The sequence below is a fragment of the Schistocerca americana genome, chromosome 8 (assembly GCF_021461395.2).
Source record: "Schistocerca americana isolate TAMUIC-IGC-003095 chromosome 8, iqSchAmer2.1, whole genome shotgun sequence".
Classification (NCBI taxonomy): Eukaryota; Metazoa; Arthropoda; class Insecta; order Orthoptera; family Acrididae; genus Schistocerca; species Schistocerca americana.
In genome coordinates this window covers 89150231-89170927 of record NC_060126.1, presented here as the reverse complement: position 1 = coordinate 89170927, position 20697 = coordinate 89150231, and the positions used below count along the sequence as shown (strand labels likewise).

General features: G+C 45.0%; 1 protein-coding gene across 1 annotated transcript in view; it reads left to right on the top strand.

Annotated features, from left to right (window-relative positions):
* LOC124545580 overlaps positions 1–20697 on the top strand; it is a 117022-nt gene that overhangs the window by 24656 nt on the left and 71669 nt on the right. The window contains exons 2-3 of the mRNA XM_047124528.1: positions 1013–1144; positions 16650–16880. Of these exons, the coding sequence (XP_046980484.1) occupies positions 1013–1144; positions 16650–16880 (363 nt within the window). The remainder of the gene's footprint in view (positions 1–1012; positions 1145–16649; positions 16881–20697) is intronic.

Sequence of the window (20697 nt, the reverse complement as noted above, 5' to 3'; positions counted from 1 at the left end):
CTGGGTACAAGAGAAATGACGGGACGATGACAAAGTCGTCGTCATGCAATTCCTGGTGCATAGAAATATGGTACGGGTGCAATCGATGCTGATGTACCATTCTCAACACCGACGTTTTTGAGATTCCCGATGTCTGCTACTGATGTGCGGAATAGCCTCGACAGCAGCTAAAACACCTACTTGGGCATCATCATTTGTTGCAGGTCGTGGTTGACGTTTCACATGTGGCTGAACGCTTCCTGTTTCCTTAAATAACGTAACTATCCGGCGAACGGTCCGGACGCTTGGATGATGTCGTCCAGGATACCGAGCAGCATACGCCCGTTTGGCATTTTGATCACAATAGCCATACATCAACACGATATCGACCTTTTCCGCAATTGGTAAACGGTCCATTTTAACACGGGTAATGTATCACGAAAGAAATACCGTCCGTACTGGCGGAATGTTGCTTGATACCACGTACTTATACGTTTGTGACTATTACAGCGCCATCCATCACAAAGCGAAAAAAGTGGTCCAACTAAGACGTACTACACGAATATGTAATAAAAAATGGAGGTTCCTATTAAAAAAACACAGTTGCTGCGCGTTTGACCTATGGCAGCGCCATCTAGCGCGCCGACCATAACGTCATCTGGTTTCCCCCTTCATGCTAGACGAGTTTCGTTCTTTGTAGTTTTTTCGTTTGATGCTTATTTCGTGAGATATTTGGCCCGGTCACCCTCAATGGACGACCCTGTAGATTAGAAACAGCAGAACACCTACAGCAGTTCCTTGGGGAAGGCCAGATTTCACTTTGTTTTACCTGACGACTTTTCTGAATTACTGCTGGGCGAACAGGAATATGGCTGTGATCCGGAAGAGAGACGCCACGCTTCCTGTGGTTTGGCCGTCCTGCGTTACACTTCCGCTGCGCCCGTCGTTATATTGCGCCCGCGCTGCCCGTTTCTGTTCGCTCCCCAGTGTCGCCTGCAGACAATGCAGCCGGCGGGCGTAGTTGTTGCGCTAGCGGCTCTGCTGGTGTCCAACGGGACGTCGGTGCTGGACTGCGTCTGCACCCACCTCATCGACGACGACGACGGATTCTGGTCACCCGGTCATGCCGAATATATAATAAGGTTCAACTACTGTCGCTATTCCGGTAAGTGCTTTTTCGTGCTGTACGGATTCACAGGACGTTATGTACAGTCCTCTTTTCAAACACTTAGAGGAGGCTTGGCTTACACATGCTGTTATCAAAAACTATACGTTTTCTGCCTGACAGTGCAGGAGTACATTTATTAGGGGCAAACTGCATTTCATTCTTAACCTTTTCGATCAGTGGACTTTGTTCACCCTTTTGCGAGTTAGAACATTTTGAAATATTATAAGTTAACCATCTACGTCTCCTACCTGAGCCCAAAACGTTTTCCGTACGTGTGAGAATACATGGCGGTAAGAAGCTGCCAAGTATGATGAGTAGATGTTGTACTGACAAAGCAAGTTCGTGCAGAGGTTGTGAGAAACCCCGTCATAATAGCGCCCTTTACGTATTAATACATAATTATGGAGACTGGCATTGTAGTAAAAAACACTTTAAAATGAATATAGTGATGACAGGCGGCTCTTAACAATTTAGCGTACAGCAATACATCGATAAGGAAGAGAATGTAATGCAAACTAAGTACAAAATTTCGATCGTTGCGCAGGCGCAGTGAAGAGTGGAAAGTTACGCGTGGGAAGAGAAAATGGCGGACGGCATTCTGAGCGTCAGAAGTTAACATTCGCCGTTCTCTCACTACGGTGCAGTGGACGTATCCTCAGCGGTACAGCACAGCCGTCAGCGCCTGATGCCTAAAGCGACTGCACTTTACAACTTACCTTTCCGAATAATTTAATTTTCTGAATTATTCAAAATATTTTTGTAGCTCCAAAACAGCCTTACATTGACCTGACCTCTTTCAAAAATGGTTCTGAGCACTATGCGACTTAACTTCTGAGGTCATCAGTCGCCTAGAACTTAGAACTAATTAAACCTAACTAACCTAAGGACATCACACACATCCATGCCCGAGGCAGGATTCGAACCTGCGACCGTAGCGGTCGCTCGGCTCCACACTGTAGCGCCTAGAACCGCACGGCCACTCCGGCCGGCCCTGACCTCTTTCGTGGGGTCGAATCGTCAGTAGACATATAGAGAAAGTCCATCTTCCTTTCCATTTAGATATGGATCTACGACTCTGTCCTTGAAATCTGGAGACCTCTGAATCGTTTCCTTTTCAATAGAAAGCACTGCAAAATCAGACAGCCTATCTTCATCTGTGGTACTTCTAAGAAACTGTTCGATCCGCGACAGAGTGGGGAAACACCTCTTTGGTTCACACGTTTTCATGGGGTAGCAGCCGCTAGTTTCAGCAGATTCTTGACGTCGCCAAAAGGTTGTTGCAGGTTATTTCCAATGAATAACTTTATAAGGGCTACTGCGAATCTCTTTTCTTGAAAATTATTCCGAGAATAAATGATTCCAAGTTCTGTTCTTAACTCAGTTTTACGTAAACACGTATAGGACTGCGCAGCATCAGAAAGAATTTTTTCAGGACTCTTATTTCTCAATGAAAGGTAGAAGTGCTGATGAAGTAAATTAGAGGCCAACAAATGGCTGCAGAATTCAAACCTCTGATTGCTCTGTGGTATTATCAACATCGTCTCTAATTTTCAAATGATGCTGCTGCTTGCTTTATTGAGATGCGATCAGTGTTGTGTTTTTGTAATTGGCTCTGATAGATATCTACTTGGGGCATCCGCATATATATATATATATATATATATATATATATATATATATATATATATGTGTGTGTGTGTGTGTGTGTGTGTGTGTGTCTGTGTGTCTGTGTAGATGATGCACATCGCATGCTGACCCGATTTCAAGCAAACTTGCTACACACATCGCTTACTGTCAGCATACAGTTGCCCTGCGGGTAAGAACTACTTACCTATCATAGTTCAGCAGATATGACAGACATAAACAGCGAGATGCCCGCCAAACTGCTCATCGTGCATGACGTTTTAATTTATTGCTTCTTCTGTACTGCCTCTGTTCGCAACACATTCTGCACACAGTTCCGACGTACCTACAAAGTCATATCACATCATTGCCTAGGAGATATGGCGTCATGAACACCGAGATGCGTGAATATGCCGCATCATGTATGAATTTTTAATTCTTTTACTCTTTAGTACTGAGACACATATAGAGTCGAGTCCAGTTATAGAAACCCTGATACCTGGCAGAGCTTTAGACAGCTTTGAGCTGCGAAGCTCAAACGGCTGTAGGCGAAAACATTAGACGTCTACAGAGCCATAAAGGGTCTGTAGACACGTTTACAAAATCCCGGTCTAGACATGAGAACCAGCTGTGGTTACACATCAGGAACTTATGCATATTTCTTTGTGCGACTGTTTCGTAATTTTAAAAGGGTTTACACGAATACGTGTAACTGAATTTTTTTCTAATTTACAGAAAAACACAGTTAATTTTTGTTATCATTTCTAATACAAAATTGCCAAATGATTACCTGTGCATTCCTGGATTTGTCAGCTAGTTATTTTAGAAAATATCTCTAACCGAAAGGAAAATTTTGGGTGTTGGAGGTTTAACGTTAGACCGTACGTCTGATTCACAACTATCGTCTAGTTGCTGGTACCGTCAATGTGTTTAAGACATTCTAGAGCGGCGTCTTTATTCCCATGAACCGTGAGGAATTTTCTCGATTTTAAGTTCTGTCTTATGGATCCATCAGGGAGTCTCCGTTTCACAGTTCCATCTGAAACAGCTACTTTTCGAGGTGAATGGCAGGAAAATATTGCTACCTCTGCAATAGTTCTGAAAACCAGTTTTATTTGTTTGTTTCGACTTGTAGCTTGGGGAAGAATTAAGTTCAGCTGGTGTTCATAATAATCCACGTAATACACGAAATTAAGCTCTTCTCTTACACCTGTTTGGATTTCTGTATGAAGGTCACGCATGACGCAGGAGCCGTTATAAATGTGAGAATTTACGTTTTCTTTCGTTTCTTGCACAACGCCGGCGGATACATTTTTAATTGAAGCAGCTAGGGATTAAGCATTGTTACGCGATTCATTTAAAAATATCCAAAATCTTTCTACTGGCTCTTCTGTAGATAACAGAAAACGAAATTGTACAAACAACTGAAATTTAGAAGATGCATCAGAAGTTTCACCTGCTCACGCAGACACAAAACCTGTCATAGCTATTTCTGAATTGATTTCCTCGCGACACACATGTAACGTACACTCTAATAAATTCTTTTGTATGCCGTTGGATGTACCTAAAAGACAGCAGCTCCTTTCATGTTTCTTTCGCAACTGCTCCTAAAGCGAAGTGAAATTTACCCACTCTCTTCTAGGTCTGTTAGATTCTACTGTTTCATTATGTACTCGTACCGGCTGAAAACAAGGGGAAACTACAGCCGTAATTTATCCCGAGGGCATGCAGCTTTACTGTATGATTAAATGATGATGGCATCCTCTCGGGTAAAATATTCCCGAGGTAAAATAGTCCCCCATTCGGATCTCCGGGCGGGGTCTACTCAAGAGGAAGTTGTTATCAGGAGAAAGAAAACTGGCGTTCTACGGATCAGAGCGTGGAATGTCAGATCCCTTAATCGGGCAGGTAGGTTAGAAAATTTAGAAAGGGAAATGGATAGGTTAAAGTTAGAAATACTGGGAATTAAAGAAGTTCGGTGGCAGGAGGAACAAGACTTTTGGTCAGGTGAATACAGAGTTATAAATACAAAATCAAATAGGGGTAATGCAGGAGTAGGTTTAATAATGAATAAAAAAATAGGAGTACGGCTAAGCTACTACAAACATCATAATGAACGCATTATTGTGGCCAAGATAGACACGAAGCCCACGCCTACTGCAGTAGTACAAGTTTATATGCCAACTAGCTCTGCAGATGATGAAGAAATAGATGAAATGTATGATGAGATAAAAGAAATTATTCAGGTAGTGATCGGAGACGAAAATTTAATTGTCATGGGTGACTGGAATTCAACAGTAGGAAAAGGGAGAGAAGGTAACATAGTAGGTGAATATGGATTGGGGATAAATTAAAGAGCATTTTGCGCAGAGCATAACTTAATCATAGCTAATACTTGGTTTAAGAATCATGAAAGAAGGTTGTATACATGGAAGAATCCTGGAGATATTAAAAGGTAGCAGACAGATTATATATTGGTAAGACAGAGATTTAGGAACCAGGTTTTAAATTGTAAGACATTTCCAGGGGCAGATGTGGACTCTGATCACAATCTATTGGTTATGAACTGTAGATTAAAACTGAAGAAACTGCAAAAAGGTGGGAATTTAAGGAGATGGGACCTGGATAAACTGAAAGAACCAGAAGTTGTTCAGGGTTTCAGGGAGAGCATAAGGGAACAACTGACAGGAATGGGGGAAAGAAATACAGTAGAAGAAGAATGGGTAGCTTTGAGGGATGAATTAGTGAAGGCAGCAGAGGATCAAATAGGTAAAAAGGCGAGGGCTAGTAGAAACCCTTGGATAACAGAAGAAATATTGAATTTAATTAATGAAAGGAGAAAATATAAAAATGCAGTAAATCAAGCAGGCAAAAAGGAATACAAACGTCTAAAAAATGAGATCGAAAGGAAGTGCAAAATGGCTAAGCAGGGATGGCTAGAGGACAAATGTAAGGATGCAGAGACTTATCTCACTAGGGGTAAGCTAGATGCTGCCTACAGGAAAATTAAAGAGATAAAAAATGGCTCTGAGCACTATGGGACTTAACTGCTGTGGTCATCAGTCCCCTAGAACTTAGAACTGCTTAAACCTAACTAACCTAAGGACATCACACACATCCATGCCCGAGGCAGGATTCGAACCTGCGACCGTAGCGGTCACGCGGTTTCAGACTGAAGCGTCTTTAACCGCACGGCCACTCCGGCCGGCAAAATTAAAGAGACCTTTGGAGGAAAGAGAACCACTTGCATGAATATCAAGAGCTCAGATGGAAACCCAGTTCTAAGCAAAGAAGGGAAAGCAGAAAGATGGATGGAGTATGTAGAGGGTCTATACAAGGGCGATGTACTTGAGGACAGTATTATGGAAATGGAAGAGGATGTGGATGAAGATGAAATGGGAGATATGAAACTGCGTGAAGAGTTTGACAGAGAACTGAAAGACCTGAGTCGAAACAAGGTTCAAATGGTTCAAATGGCTCTGAGCACTATGGGACTTAACATCTATGGTCATCAGTCCCCTAGAACTTAGAACTACTTAAACCTAACTAACCTAAGGACATCACACAACACCCAGTCGAAACAAGGCCCCCGGAATAGACAACATTCCATTAGAACTGCTGACGGCCTTGGGAGAGCCACTCCTGACAAAACTCTACCATCTGGTGAGCAAGATGTATGAGACAGGCGAAATACCCTCAGACTTCAAGAAGAATATAATAATTCCAATCCCAAAGAAAGCAGGTGTTAACAGATGTGAAAATTAACGAACTATCGGTTTAATAAGTCACAGCTGCAAAATACTAACACGGATTCTTTACAGACGAATGGAAAAACTGGTAGAAGCCGACCTCGGGGAAGATCGATTTGGATTCCGTAGAAATGTTGGAACACGTGAGGCAATACTGACCCTACGACGTATCTTAGAAGATAAATTAAGGAAAGACAAACCTACGTTCCTGGCATTTGTAGATTTAGAGTAAGCTTTTGACAATGTTGACTGGAATACTCTCTTTCAAATTCTAAAGGTGGCAGGGGTAAAATACAGGGAGCGAAGGGCTATTTACAATTTGTACAGAAAGCAGATGGCAGTTATAAGAGTCGAGGGGTATGAAAGGGAAGCAGTGGTTGGGAAGGGAGTGAGACAGAGTTGTAGACTATCCCCGATGTTGTTCAATCTTTATATTGAGCAAGCAATAAAAGAAAAAAAAGAAAAGTTCGGAGTAGGTATTAAAATACATGGAGAAGAAATAAAAACTTTGAGGTTCGCCGATGGCATTGTAATTCTGTCAGAGACAGCAAAGGATTTGGAAGAGCAGTTGAACGGAATGGACAGTGTCTTGAAAGGAGGGTATAAGATGAACATCAACAAAAGCAAAACGAGGATAATGGAATGTAGTCGAATTAAGTCGGGTGATGCTGAGGAAATTAGATTAGGAAATGAGACACTTAAATTAGAATAGGAGTTTTGTTATTTGGGGAGCAAAATAACTGATGAAGGTCGAAGTAGAGAGGATATAAAATGTAGACTGGCAATGGCAAGGAAAGCGTTTCTGAAGAAGAAAAATTTTTTAATATCGAGTATAGATTTAAATGTCAGGAAGTCGTTTCTGAAAGTATCTGTATGGAATGTAGCCATGTATGGAAGTGAAACATGGACGATAAATAGTTTGGATAAGAAGAGAATAGAAGCTTTCGAAATGTGGTGCTACAGAAAAATGCTGAAGATTAGATGGGTAGATCACATAACTAATGAGGAGGTATTGAATAGAATTGGGGAGAAGAGGAGCTTGTGGCACAACTTGATTAGAAGAAGGGATCGGTTGGTAGGACATGTTCTGAGACATCGAGGGATCATCAATGTAGTGTTGGAGGGCAGCGTGGAGGGTAAAAATCGTAGAGGGAGACCAAGAGATGAATACACTATGCAGATTCAGAAGGATGTAGGCTGCAGTCGGTACTGGGAGATGAAGAAGATTGCACAGGATAGAGTAGCATGGAGAGCTGCATCAAACCAGTCTCAGGACTGAAGACCACAACAACAACAACAACAACAACCGCAAGTTTAAACGCACTGCAGAACTTAATACAGCCAGTTATTACCTTGGAAAGAACATAGCGATTTCCCCTTACGTTGCCGTTCTGTCGTTCTGTATTTTGCGTGAATGTTGAGCTAAGGTGTTGCTTAATTTGTGTTTTGCAAGGACTGATAAATCTAAATAAGCATACTTGTGTCCAATAGATTTCTCGCGCTTCTTAACCTTCTGTGTTAGATGACTTACAAGGAACCTGTTGGGTGCGAGATCGCAAAATCTGTCTTTAGTAAGGCTCATTTGAAACTGAAAATTACGAGAGGAAAAGAATATTAAGTGCTAATGTCCATCTGGACGGAGACAGAAAACGAGTGTACGGAGATGATCCTCATGTAGAAATAATGTATTACACTTCAAAAAATGGACATCGTCGACATTCAAGGAATGGTCAAAACAAACCGGCTTGCACCGTGAAAACAGAAAAAAAAAAATGGGGCGCCACAGCAATCACAAAGGTTCGCGCCATCAAGATGAAAGGCGAACTCCCTGGGAATCACAAACCGTGCAGAACGTTCAGCTAGGCTACCACTCTTGAAGAATGCCAACAAAAATCACATTGGTGTGACGCGGTGACGAGGACTGGCGGAGTGTGGTGGCGGGCAACCGAATGCTAAACAGCCCGTCGTGGAACCCATCGTGAAACCGGCCGTCTTTTGAGGCTTTGCTGCAGGCGGTGAGGCATTATTTTTTATACACACGGAAAAGACAGACATCTGGAGGTTGAATTCATCTCGTGGTTCCAGGTAGTACGAACTACAATGTCATAGACTTTCCAGGAGCGATTGTTTGTTCTTTAGGAGTACGATTTATACACGACTAGCAAAAGCAAAAGCTATTTACACTACTGGCCATTAAAATTGCTACACCAAGAAGAAATGCAGATGATAAACGAGTATTCATTGGACAAATATACTAGAACTGTCATGTGATTACATTTTCACGCAATTTGGGTGCATAGATCCTGAGAAATCACAACCCAGAACAACCACCTCTGGCCGTAATAACGGCCTTGATACGCCTGGGCATCGAGTCAAACAGAGCTTGGATGGCGTGTACAGGTACAGCTGCCCATGCAACTTCAACGCGATACCACAGTTCATCAAGAGTAGCGACTGGCGTATTGTGACGAGCCAGTTGCACGGCCACCATTGACCAGACGTTTTCAATTGGTGAGAGATCTGGAGAACGTGCTGGCTAGGGCAGCAGTCGAACATCTTCTGTATCCAGAAAGGCCCGTACAGGACCTGCAACATGCGGTCGTGCGTTATCCTGGTGAAATGTAGGGTTTCGCAGGGATCGAATGAAGGGTAGAGCCACGGGTCGTAACACATCTGAAATGTAACGTCCACTGTTCAAACTGCCGTCAATGCGAACAAGGGGTGACCGAGACGTGTAACCAATGGCACCCCATACCATCACGCCGGGTGGTACGCCAGTATGGTGATGACTAATACACGCTTCCAATGTGCGTTCACCACGATGTCACCAAACACGGTTGCAACCATCGTGATGCTGTAAACAGAATCTGGATTCATCAGAAAAAATGATGTTTTTGCCATTGGTGCACCCAGGTTCGTCGTTGAGTACACCATTGGAGGCGCTCATCTATGTGATGCAGCGTCAAGGGTAACCGCAGCCACTGTCTCCGAGCTGATAGTCCGTGCTGCTGCAAACGTCGTCGAACTGTTCGTGCAGATGGTTGTTGTCTTCCAAACGTCCCCATCTGTTGACTCAGGGATCGAGACGTGGCTGCACGATCCGTTACAGACATGCGGATAAGACACATGTCATCTCGACTGCTAGTGATATGAGGCCGTTGGGATCCAGCACGGCGTTCCGTATTACCCGCATGAACCCACTGATCACATATTCTGCTAACAGTCATTGGATTTCGACCAACGCGAGCAACAATGTCGCGATACGACAAACCGCAATCGCGATAGCGTACAATCCGACCTTTATCAAAGTCGGAAACGTGATGGTACGCATTTCTCCTCCTTACACGAGGCATCACAACAACGTTTGACCAGGCAACGACGGTCAACTGCTGTTTGTGTATGAGAAATCGGTTGGAAACTTTCCTCATGTCAGCACGTTGTAGGTATCGCCACCGGCGCCAACTTTGTGTGAATGCTCTGGAAAGCTAATCGTTTGCATATCACAGCATCTTCTTCCTGTCGGTTAAATTTCGCGTTTGTAGCACGTCAGCTTCGTGGTGTAGCAATTTTAATGGCCAGTAGTGTATTTTGATCAGCTATAGGCCAACGCAGTGTTCATACCATAGTTGTAGTTCTCTTACATCCGTTCTCCCACTCTTGCTTGCTCGGCGTAAATATTGCCTACTGACGTTGCCAAGATCACTCATACGAGAAAGAATCATAGGGGGTAGATCACCTGTTACTTCTTGCAGCGCAATAAATAGCGTTCCTGTCAATTTACCATCCGGTTTAACAATCGGCATAATTGTATACGAATGCGTTGAGGCACTGGTGTTAGTCGATTTTGATACAACTGTCTTGCAACCTCTAATTTCCAACTGAGCTACCCAAGCACGACTCACGCCCCGTTCTCACAGCTTTACTTCTGCCAGTACCTTCCAAACTTCACAGCAGCTCTCCTCCGAACCTTGCAGAACTAGCGCTCCTGGAAGAAAGGATGTTGCGGAGAGATGGCTTAGCCACAGCCTGCGGGATGTTTCTAGAATGAAATTTTTACTCTGCAGCGGAGTGTGCGCTGATATGAAACTTCCTGGCAGATTAAAACTGTGTTCAGGACCGGAACTCGAACTCGGGACCTTTGCCTTTCGCGGGCATGTGCTCTACCAACTGCCAGGAAGTTTCATATCAGCGCACACACCGCTGTAGAGTGAAAATTTCATTCTAGAAACATCCCGCAGGCTGTGGCTATGCCTTCTCTCCGCAATGTCCTTTCTTCCAGGAGTGCTAGTTCTGCAAGGTCCGCAGGAGAGCTTCTGTTAAGTTTGGAAGGTAGGAGACGAGGTACTGGCAGAAGTAAGGCTGTGAGGACGGGGCGTGAGTCGTGCTTGGGTAGCTCAGTTGGTAGAGCACTTGCCCGCGATAGGCAAAGGTCCCGAATTCTAGTGTCGGTCCGGCACACAGTTTTAATCTGATAGTAAGTTTCACATCAGCGCACGCTCCGCTGTAGAGTGAAATTTTCATTCTAGTAACGCTTTCACATGTACGCTTGCTATCTGATCAACATAAAAACTGAAAATGCAGATAATATGATGTCATACGAGGCAGAATCGAAAGACGATTGTTTATTTACATACATTTGTATTTTTCACATCCATCTTTTTTCTGGGCTTATAGAGGTTCCAGGCTGCGGCTGGAGTGTGTTCCCACGGCCGGAGAACGCGAGCCGACCGCGTCGCGAGTCGTCCAGTGCGGGGGTACAGGGGATGAGGCGCTGCGTGGGAAGCCACCCCGCCTGCAGCCAGTGGCTCGTGTGGGAGGGGGGGGGGGGGGGCGCCAGTCAGACTTAACTACACTTTGAATTAACGCTCACTGCAGCAGTTTCCTTTTGTTACACAAATTGTCAGGGGCATTCCCTCAATGGCCATATTTCTGGCGCCATTCCCGTGCGGTAAGCTTCAAGTGTCGCTACGCAGTTGACGGGGACAGGCCTTCGCGAGAGTATACGAGAAACTGCGAGCCGTAGAAGAATACATCGAAGGCTACTCAGCGAACCAAGTGAGTGAGAGGGTCCTGAGACACGGCGACGCCGAGGTCTCCGTGTTGGGTCAGGGGCGCGGACTTCCCTGTGCACGAGTTAATTACGTTTATTGATATCAGGTGGGTATTACTCGAACGTTGACACTGGTTAATTGCAATAGACGTACCGCAATGGCATCTCCATCTACGTGGATACTCTGCAAATCACATTTAAGTTCCTGGCAGAGGGGTCATCGAACCACCTTCACAATTCTCTATTACTCCAATCTCGTATAGCACGCGGAAAGAATGAACACCTGTATCTTTCTGTACGAGCTCTGATTTCCCTTATTTTATCGTGGTGATCGTTCCGCCCTATGTAGGTCGGTGTCAACAATATATTTTCGCATTCGGATTAGAAAGTTGGTGATTGGAATTTCGTGACAAGATTCCGTCGCAACGAAAAACGCCTTTCTATCAATGATTTCCAGGCCAAATCCTGTATCATTTCTGTGATACTCTCTCCCATATTTCGCCATAATACAAAAAGTGCTACCTTACTTTCAAATTTTTCGATGTACTCCGTCAGTCCTACCTGGTAACGACCCCACTCAGCGCAGCAGTATTCTAAAAGAGGACGGACAAGCGTAGTCTCCTTAGTAGGTCTGTTACATTTTCTAAGTGTCCTGCCAATAAAACGCTGCCTTTGGTTAGCCTTCCCCACAACGTTTTCTGTGTGTTCTTTCCAATTTAAGTTGTTCGTAATTGTAATACCTAGGTATTTACTTGAATTTACCGTTTTTAGATTAGACTGATTTATCGTGTAACCGAAATTTAACGAGTTCCTTTTAGTACTCATGTGAATGACCTCACACTTTTCGTTATTTATGGTCAACTGTCACTTTTCGCACCTTTCAGATATTTTTTCTAAATCGTTTTGCAGTTTGTTTTGATCTTCTGATGACGTTATTAGTCGATAAACGGCAGCGTTATCTGCAAACAACCGAAGACGGCTGCTCAGATTGTCTCCCAAATTGTTTATATGGATAAGGAACAGCAAAGGGCCTGTAACACTACCTTGGGGAACGCCTCAAATCACTTCTGTTTTGCTCGATGACTTTCCGTCAATTACTACGAACTGTGACCTCTCTGACAGGAAATCGCAAATCGAGTCACATAACTGAGATGATATTCCATAAGCACGCAATTTTACTACGAGCCACTTGTGTGGTACAGTGTCCAAAGCCTTCCGGAATTCGAGGAATATGGAATCGATCTGGAAACCCTTGTCAATAGCATTCAGCACTTCATGTGAATAAAGAGCTAGTTGTGTTTCACAGGAACCATGTTTTCTAAACGCAAGTTGACTCTGAGTCAATAGACCGTTTCCTTCGAGGTAATTCATAAATTTCGAACACAATATACGTTCTAAAATCCTGCTGCATATCGACGTTAACGATATGGGCCTGTAATTTAGTGGATTACTCCTACTACCTTTCTTGAATATTGGTGTGACCTGTGCAATTTTCCAGTCTTTGGGTACGGATCTTCCGGCGAGCGAACGGTTGTATATGATTGTTAAGTATGGAACTAATTCATCAGACTACTCCGAAAGGAACCTAATTGGTATACAGTGTGGACCAGAAGACTTGCTTGCAACCAGATTCTTCGATTAATAGTAGTAGCTGCCCCCAGTCCCATCAGAAGCGCCTTTCTGTATGTTCAGAGCCCGGCAGTCACACCGGCTGCTAGAAACGTCATCAGAATTTCCAGTCTCCCGGAATAGCTAAGAAACTGTTTAAATACTTGCTGGCGAGATTAGCTCACCGCCGAGTTGACCTGATCTGGGCTCCCCTGACGGGTGTGGCTGACCGTCTGTTTCTTTACACAGACACTACGCCTTCTTCTCTTTCGCTTAATGTTGCACTCTAACTCACTGCGGATTTTTTTCACGCATTTGCTCACAAAGACTTGAGCCGCCCTCGCCAGTTATGGCTTTATCCCTCGTGAGGGAATGAACATGCAGAATACCCTTTGTTTGTCCAGAAACTTTACGGCAGATGGAAGCAGATCGGCACTTTCTGATGCGGGGCCAACCTCTGCCACTCAGAGCCTTCATTGCTGCTTCATTTGCGGTGAGGAACCTTTTGTCAACCACACTACCACAACAGTCGCCCGTGTTGCACCTTCTCGGACAAGTACGAAGGAACAAACTGCCATCCCACTGCTACCTCAGACGTGTACAGAACAACGAATGGCAGCGCGTCTGCTAATTACCTGATGAGATATCCCAGGCAAGCACAGCGACAACCGAGGGGAAAAAACAGCTCAGAGGCGCGGCCCGACGATGAAAGCAAGAAAAGAGTGGTGTGCCGATTATACCAATGAGAATTCCAGCTTTCCTGGTTGCAGTTATTGTGATTGTGACGCAGTCTTTGGCGGACAGACTGTGACGAGGGAGGCTAAGTGTGCGGCGCTCCAGGAAGTGCGGGTACAGAACGGCTGGAGCCGTCGTCCACGGCTCAGCCCGGACTGGAGCTCTGGAGAGGCTCCCTCCGGCGTCTGGAGCGCCCTCTCGTCCAGCCTGGAGTCTCCTGTCCAGCCCCGCTCTGGCAGCTCCCACACCGACGTTAGGCCGTCTCTGCCCTGGCGTTCTGCAAAGATTTGTGTGCGCGAGTCTGTATGTCTTATTGGGCAGCTCGTATTTCCCATCTCCCCAATCAAATCACTTAACAGTAAGTGTATTTTTGACTTTAGCAATACTCTCTGCGCCTAGTCACGTACATTCCACGTTCCTCTAGTAGAACTTCTTTCGGCAGAACTCAAGTTCACAACCGACTGACGGCTGTACATGCTTTTGTGTGTCGTCAGCTCGTAGAACTGTCCCAGTCCGCTGTGATCCTATGTGGTGACAACAGTGAGTATTCCAACTGTCTGTCTGACACTTTCTGATATTTGTCGCTTACCGTATTGATAAGTCCAAGTACCCCGAACAGAATGACGTCTTCCATGCCAGTCTGAGTCTGAAACGCATTGGTCGTGTGAAACCCAAATAGTGCTTTTCAGACAAGTCATTTTAAAAGCAACGATTCTAGGTGACCAGGTGGAGTACTTATTAACTTTCGTATAGAATTTCTCTAATTATCACACCAATGTTCATTAAACAGAATACTACCCAACGTGGTGTGGAAAGAAATTTGTGACTGGACTGAGGTACAGACGATGCAGCATGGATGGAGAGTCACGAGAGGTATTGACACTGTTTTTGTTCGTGTTATATGTTGATTCGTTAGCAGAAAACCATTATAGACAACTACACCCTGTAGGGTTACGGTTAATGTTTTTAAAAAAAAGAAAAAATAACCATCTTAAGTATTCAACCCAGATGCTGATACGATTTCAAAGCGAGACAAAGACTGGCAGCAACAAGCTTTAAATGTTCACAAATATAAAACCGTACTTTTCACTTAGTGAAACGAGTGTAGTGATAGAAGTACTTGGGTGTGACAATTCGTGGAGACATGAAACGGTAGGATGGCATAATATCAGTCACAGATGAAGTAGGTGGTGGACTACGCGTCATTCGTAGAATAGTGCGAAAATGCGGTCATTCTAAGTAGGAGCTTGCTTACAAAACGGTTGCGAAAATCATTCCAGAATACTATTGAAATGTGTAGGGTGCATACCAGATAGGAGTAAGAAGAGGTGACGTGGGGCCTTTACAAAGAGGGTGACAAGGGTGGTCGCAGCCTGGTTTGAGTATCGGAAGACCACGCAGGAATGCTGTAAGAGCGAACCTGGCAGAACACAGAGGCCTGCTATGCTGTGTGAGCGCACAAAGTATAAGGAACCAGTATTAGGCGAGCCGCCCACATATCACTGCCTTGGCGACCAGTACGACAATATCTGAGTAATTGCTGCATACAGACAGAGTGATGTATACGAATGGAATGTCGGAAGGCCAAGGATCACTAGTATATAGTAGAGCGGAAAGCACCTTCTGACAGGCACTTGACAGTGGTCGACAAACTATGGGTTTACAAGTACAGTACCTCAAAGGACAGGCACAGTAGACTAGGCAGAAAAGATGATTCTATTTGTAGATGACCGCAGAGGGGGGAGAGGGCTATGCAGGGTACAGAATTTAGTAGATATTTATGGTATGAACAATGGCTCTATTTTGGTCGCACACTGAGTCGATCCTCGGTCGCATGACACATACTGTCGCGTTACTCGGTACTGATTCACCTCCTCGCGTGCTCTGAGTGGATAGTGACTGGTGGTCTGACAATCCCACTGCAACCAGTGACCAGGTGTTCTCAAAGACTGAGAGATCCGGAGGACATTCTGGTCAGGGCAACAATCGTACACTGATTCTATCGAGCTGGACTAGAACAGCACGGGTGATATGTGGCCTCGAATTATAGTGTGTAAACGTAGTGTCCCACGGATGTCGAAAACAGGGCAAAAGAACAGTCTCGGAGAGTCAGAAATGTAACAGCTGCAATCTGTGTAACCGATTACGTATTGTATACCCTTTTGGCTCCACATGAATTGGGCAAAAATGCGGCTAGTCCCGGCGGAGGTTCGAGTCCTCCCTCGGGATAATTTATATCCCTTAGGATAATTTAAGTTAAGTAGTGTGTACGCTTAGGGACTGACGACCTTAGCAGTTAAGTCCCGTAAGATTTGACATACATTTGAACACATTTGGCAAGATTGCGAAAGAAGAATGCAAGGTGCGACCCACCACTCTGCTCGGGTCCTCGATGCACGGATCGTCCATAGCCATGCTGCAATCAGAACGGAGGCTCACCTGGAGAGACGGCACAGTGTCCAGTGTCCGGTGTTGCACTGTCGGCGCAGCTCTGCCCGTTTCCTCGCCGAGGAGACCGCAGCTATGGCCGCCTTGCTGACAGCCAGCTGACTCAGTGACCATTTGCTTGTGAAAGTGTGCAGTACACCTCACGCCGTGTCGACTGCTGCTCTCCTATATTTTTAGTGTTTCACTTCCAGTGGCTGCTAGTACTGATGCGGACAGAAGTATTCCGTGCAGACCTCGAGGTGACTGAACCGCGTTTTTCAGTAATGTTTCCGGTCTTTGAGGACTGCAGGCGCCCGGAGCAGCCGTCGGCCGCCTCTGCCGCCGTGGGGCGCCTGATAGCCCGCATGTGGAGCGACGACCCGGCTGGAGGGCAGAAGGCGGAGGCGGAGGCGGAGGCGGAGGGGTGTGGCCGCGCCCTGGCCGAACTGCGCAGCCTCACCCTGCCCCAGGAGAACCAACTCATCGAGCACATCTTCTGCCGGATCGCCGCCGACTGCATCCGCTCCTGCCCTGCGCCGAGGTACGTTCGCCACTCGACGCCGTATCCGCCGATCGTCCGACTAATCCCCCTCGCTTGTCGCTAAATTTGTTCTGAACGCTATCACGCACTTTGCCCACTTTCCGAGACTAAGCGTCTCTCGATAAGCACACACCCGAGGAGGCAGCGCGTCAATACCTTCTGCCGCCACCTCTTCAGTTGAGAGTGGCGGCCGAGCAGTCGATTAATGTGCTTCGTGGCATACGTCTGTCTCCACTTCCTGTCTCCGCATGTCGCTACGGGAGAGTGCAAATCGTCTGATGATGATGATAGTCAAAGACTGAAAGCGGTAACCACCAATAGAGCAGTTGCGATCGAGACTGACTGCCTTACTAAAATTGAATTTATATCCCTATTTCCCACCAATGTAAGTACAGTGTCATTAGAGATGACAATAGAACGGCTGTAGCTTGATGTCGTTGTTAGTTGTAAACAAATTCAAACGTGAACAATAAACACAACCAGTGGGTAAATTACTTATTTTTTCGAAAGAAGCAATTATAGAGTGAACACCGTGGCCTGTAAGATAGTACTAATGGTCTGCATCATCTGCTACACGTACGGCATTAAAAGCTCCAACATGGTAGCAGTCAGCAACTGTAAAATCGGGGACGCCATAGTAATCAGCCAACCAGTGGCACGTCACAAGTGTATTCAATCTTTTACCTAGGTTTACTGTACATTAAGCCATGTAGCTATGCCTCACCATTTATATGGATCATTTTAGTGTTGACTGAGCCGTACGAGTTGGTTTCTCTTTCCACACAATAACACGTGTTATTACTTCTTTCGAGGAAGACACTTTTATATCCGTTGAAACCTAGGTAAAGGTCCGAATAAGTTTTTGACATACAACTAGTTGGCTGTATGATTCTCATTGTTTTAACACATCATTAAGTTTTATTAAGACAGTCAGATTCAAGCCAGCTACTGCTCGAAGGATCGTGGAATGGCATAGCGATATAACAGCCTCTGGTCTCGAAATTCCCGTCAGTTCGTCGCGGAAGACAGTGCCGGAAGTTTCTTCAGACACGCAACATCCACCTGAGGCCTCCCACTCGTCGTACCAGTCAGCGGGGATGTCGGCTGCCGTACAACGTCTGCAGCTTTAAGGTCGGGTTGGCTAGTGATCGCCTCGAGGTGTTGTAGGGCGCCTGAGCGTTCGTGAAACCACGAGTGTATGCACGCAGCCCTGAGAGGAGAGCACCACTGTCGTCATCTTCTACACCGCAAGTGTCCACTGTACAGAGGGGTCCAAACAAATGTATCCAGTGTTTAAAAGTCCATAACTGGCAGACTAGGTGACGGAGTTGTCTCATCTTTGGTAGTGTAATAGTTTGTAGTTCCGGCAATCGCCACACAAGCGTTGTATTGCGTTTGTTTGTTTTGTCAGATGACAGTCGCCAGATAACCAGTGTTTTGTTCTTAGCTGCACCTAGTTACTCGAGAAAACATGGCTGGCGCAAGGCTTACATTCGATGAAAGGAAGTCAGTTTTGAAGTGGTATTTTAAGTACGAAAACATTAATGAGGTTCAACGGCAATGGAAAATGATTATCAAACAGAGCCACCGACACGTTTAACTATTCGTCGCATTCGAGACAATTTTGAAGCCGAAGTTTGTGTTAAAGATGTACACAAACAACGATCTGGACGACCTGTAACAGTAACAAGTCCAGCTAACTCCCGTCGTGTGTTACAACAATTCACTCGCTCACCACAGAAGTCTGTGAGACAGTGTGCCCGTGAGACTGGAGTGAGTCGCTCGAGTGTTCGGCGAATTTTGAAGACAGCAAAGTGGAAGTGCTACATCCCACGATTGCTACACGTGATGAACGAGGACGACCCAGATCGTAGAATGGAGTGCTGCGAGTGGTTTACTAACGTGGTGCGCAACGATGAAGAGTTTGCAGGGATGATTGTGTGGTCTGATGAGGCACAGTTCAAACTCAATGGTACAGTAAATCGCCGCAATTGCATCTACTGGGCCGCCGAAAATCCGAACGTCCATGTAGACAATGCCGTGAATTTGCCAGAAGTAAATGCGTGGTGTGAGTTGTCTCACCGGGGCTCGATTGGGCCATTCTTCTTTGATGGCACAGCTACCGGTGAGATGTACCTTCACAAGCTTCAGACATCCATTTTACTTGCCATCCGAGACTTGTATGGAGACAGAAGAATTTACTTTCAACAAGATGGTGCCCCAGCCCACTACCAAAAACGTGTTAGGGCGTATCTCGACGAAAATCTACCAGGAAGATGGATAGGCCATAGAGGTGCTGTGGAGTATCCACCACGTTCCCCCGACTCCACTGGACTTTTTCCTGTGGGGAACACTAAAGGACGTCGTTTATCGACAAAAGCCATGCACATTGGATGAATTTCGAGAATCCATCGTACATTCATGTGCAAATATCCAACTGAACACGTTGCAATCAGTAGTTCGTGCTGCAGTTTGGCGGCATCGTTTGCTTGTGGATGTTAATGGTGACCTCAGACTTCAAGAAGAATATAATAATTCCAATCTCAATGAAAGCAGGTGTTGACAGATGTGAAAATTACCGAACTATCAGTTTAATAAGTCACAGCTGCAAAATACTAACGCGAATTATTTACAGACGAATGGAAAAACTGGTAGAAGCCGACCTCGGGGATGATCAGTTTGGATTCAGTAGAAATGTTGGAACACGAGAGGCAATACTGACCTTACGACTTATCTTAGAAGAAAGATTAAGGAAAGGCAAACCTACGTTTCTAGCATTTGTAGACTTAGAGAAAGCTTTTGTCAATGTTGACTGGAATACTCTCTTTCGAATTCTAAAGGTGGCAGGGATAAAATACAGGGAGCGAAAGGCTATTTATAATTTGTACAGAAACCAGATGGCAGCTATAACAGTCGAGCGGAATGAAAGGGAAGGAGTGGTTGGGAAGGGAGTGAGACAGGGTTGTAGCCTCTCCCCGATGTTATTCAATCTGTATATTGAGCAAGCAGTAAAGGAAACAAAAGAAAAATTCGGAGTAGGTATTAAAATCCATGGAGAAGAAATAAAAACTTTGAGGTTCGCCGATGACATTGTAATTCTGTCAGAGACAGCAAAGGACTTGGAAAAGCAGTTGAACGGAATGGACAGTGTCTTGAAGGGAGGCTATAAGATGAACATCAACAAAAGCAAAACGAGGATAATGGAATGTAGTCAAATTGAGTCGGGTGATGCTGAGGGAATTACATTAGGAAATGAGACACTTACAGTAGTAAAGCAGTTTTTCTATTTGGGGAGCAAAATAACTGATGATGGTCGAAGTAGAGAGAATATAAAATGTAGACTGGCAATAGCAAGGAAAGCGTTTCTGAAGAAGAGAAATTTGTTAACATCGAGTATAGATTTAAATGTCAGGAAGTCGTTCCTGAAAGTATTTGTATGGAGTGTAGCCATGTATGGAAGTGAAACATGGACAATAAATAGTTTGGACAAGAAGAGAATGGAAGCTTTCGAAATGTGCTGCTACAGAAGAATGTTGAAGATTAGGTGGGTAGATCACGTAACTAATGAGAAGGTATTGAATAGGATTGGGGAGAAGAGAAGTTTGTAGCACAACTTGACTAGAAGAAGGGATCGGTTGGTAGGACATGTTTTGAGGCATCAAGGGATCACAAATTTAGGATTGGAGGGCAGCGTGGAAGGTAAAAATCGTAGAGGCAGACCAAGAGATGAATACACTAAGCAGATTCAGAAGGATGTAGGTTGCAGTAGGTACTGGGAGATGAAGGAGCTTACACAGGATAGATTAGCATGGAGAGC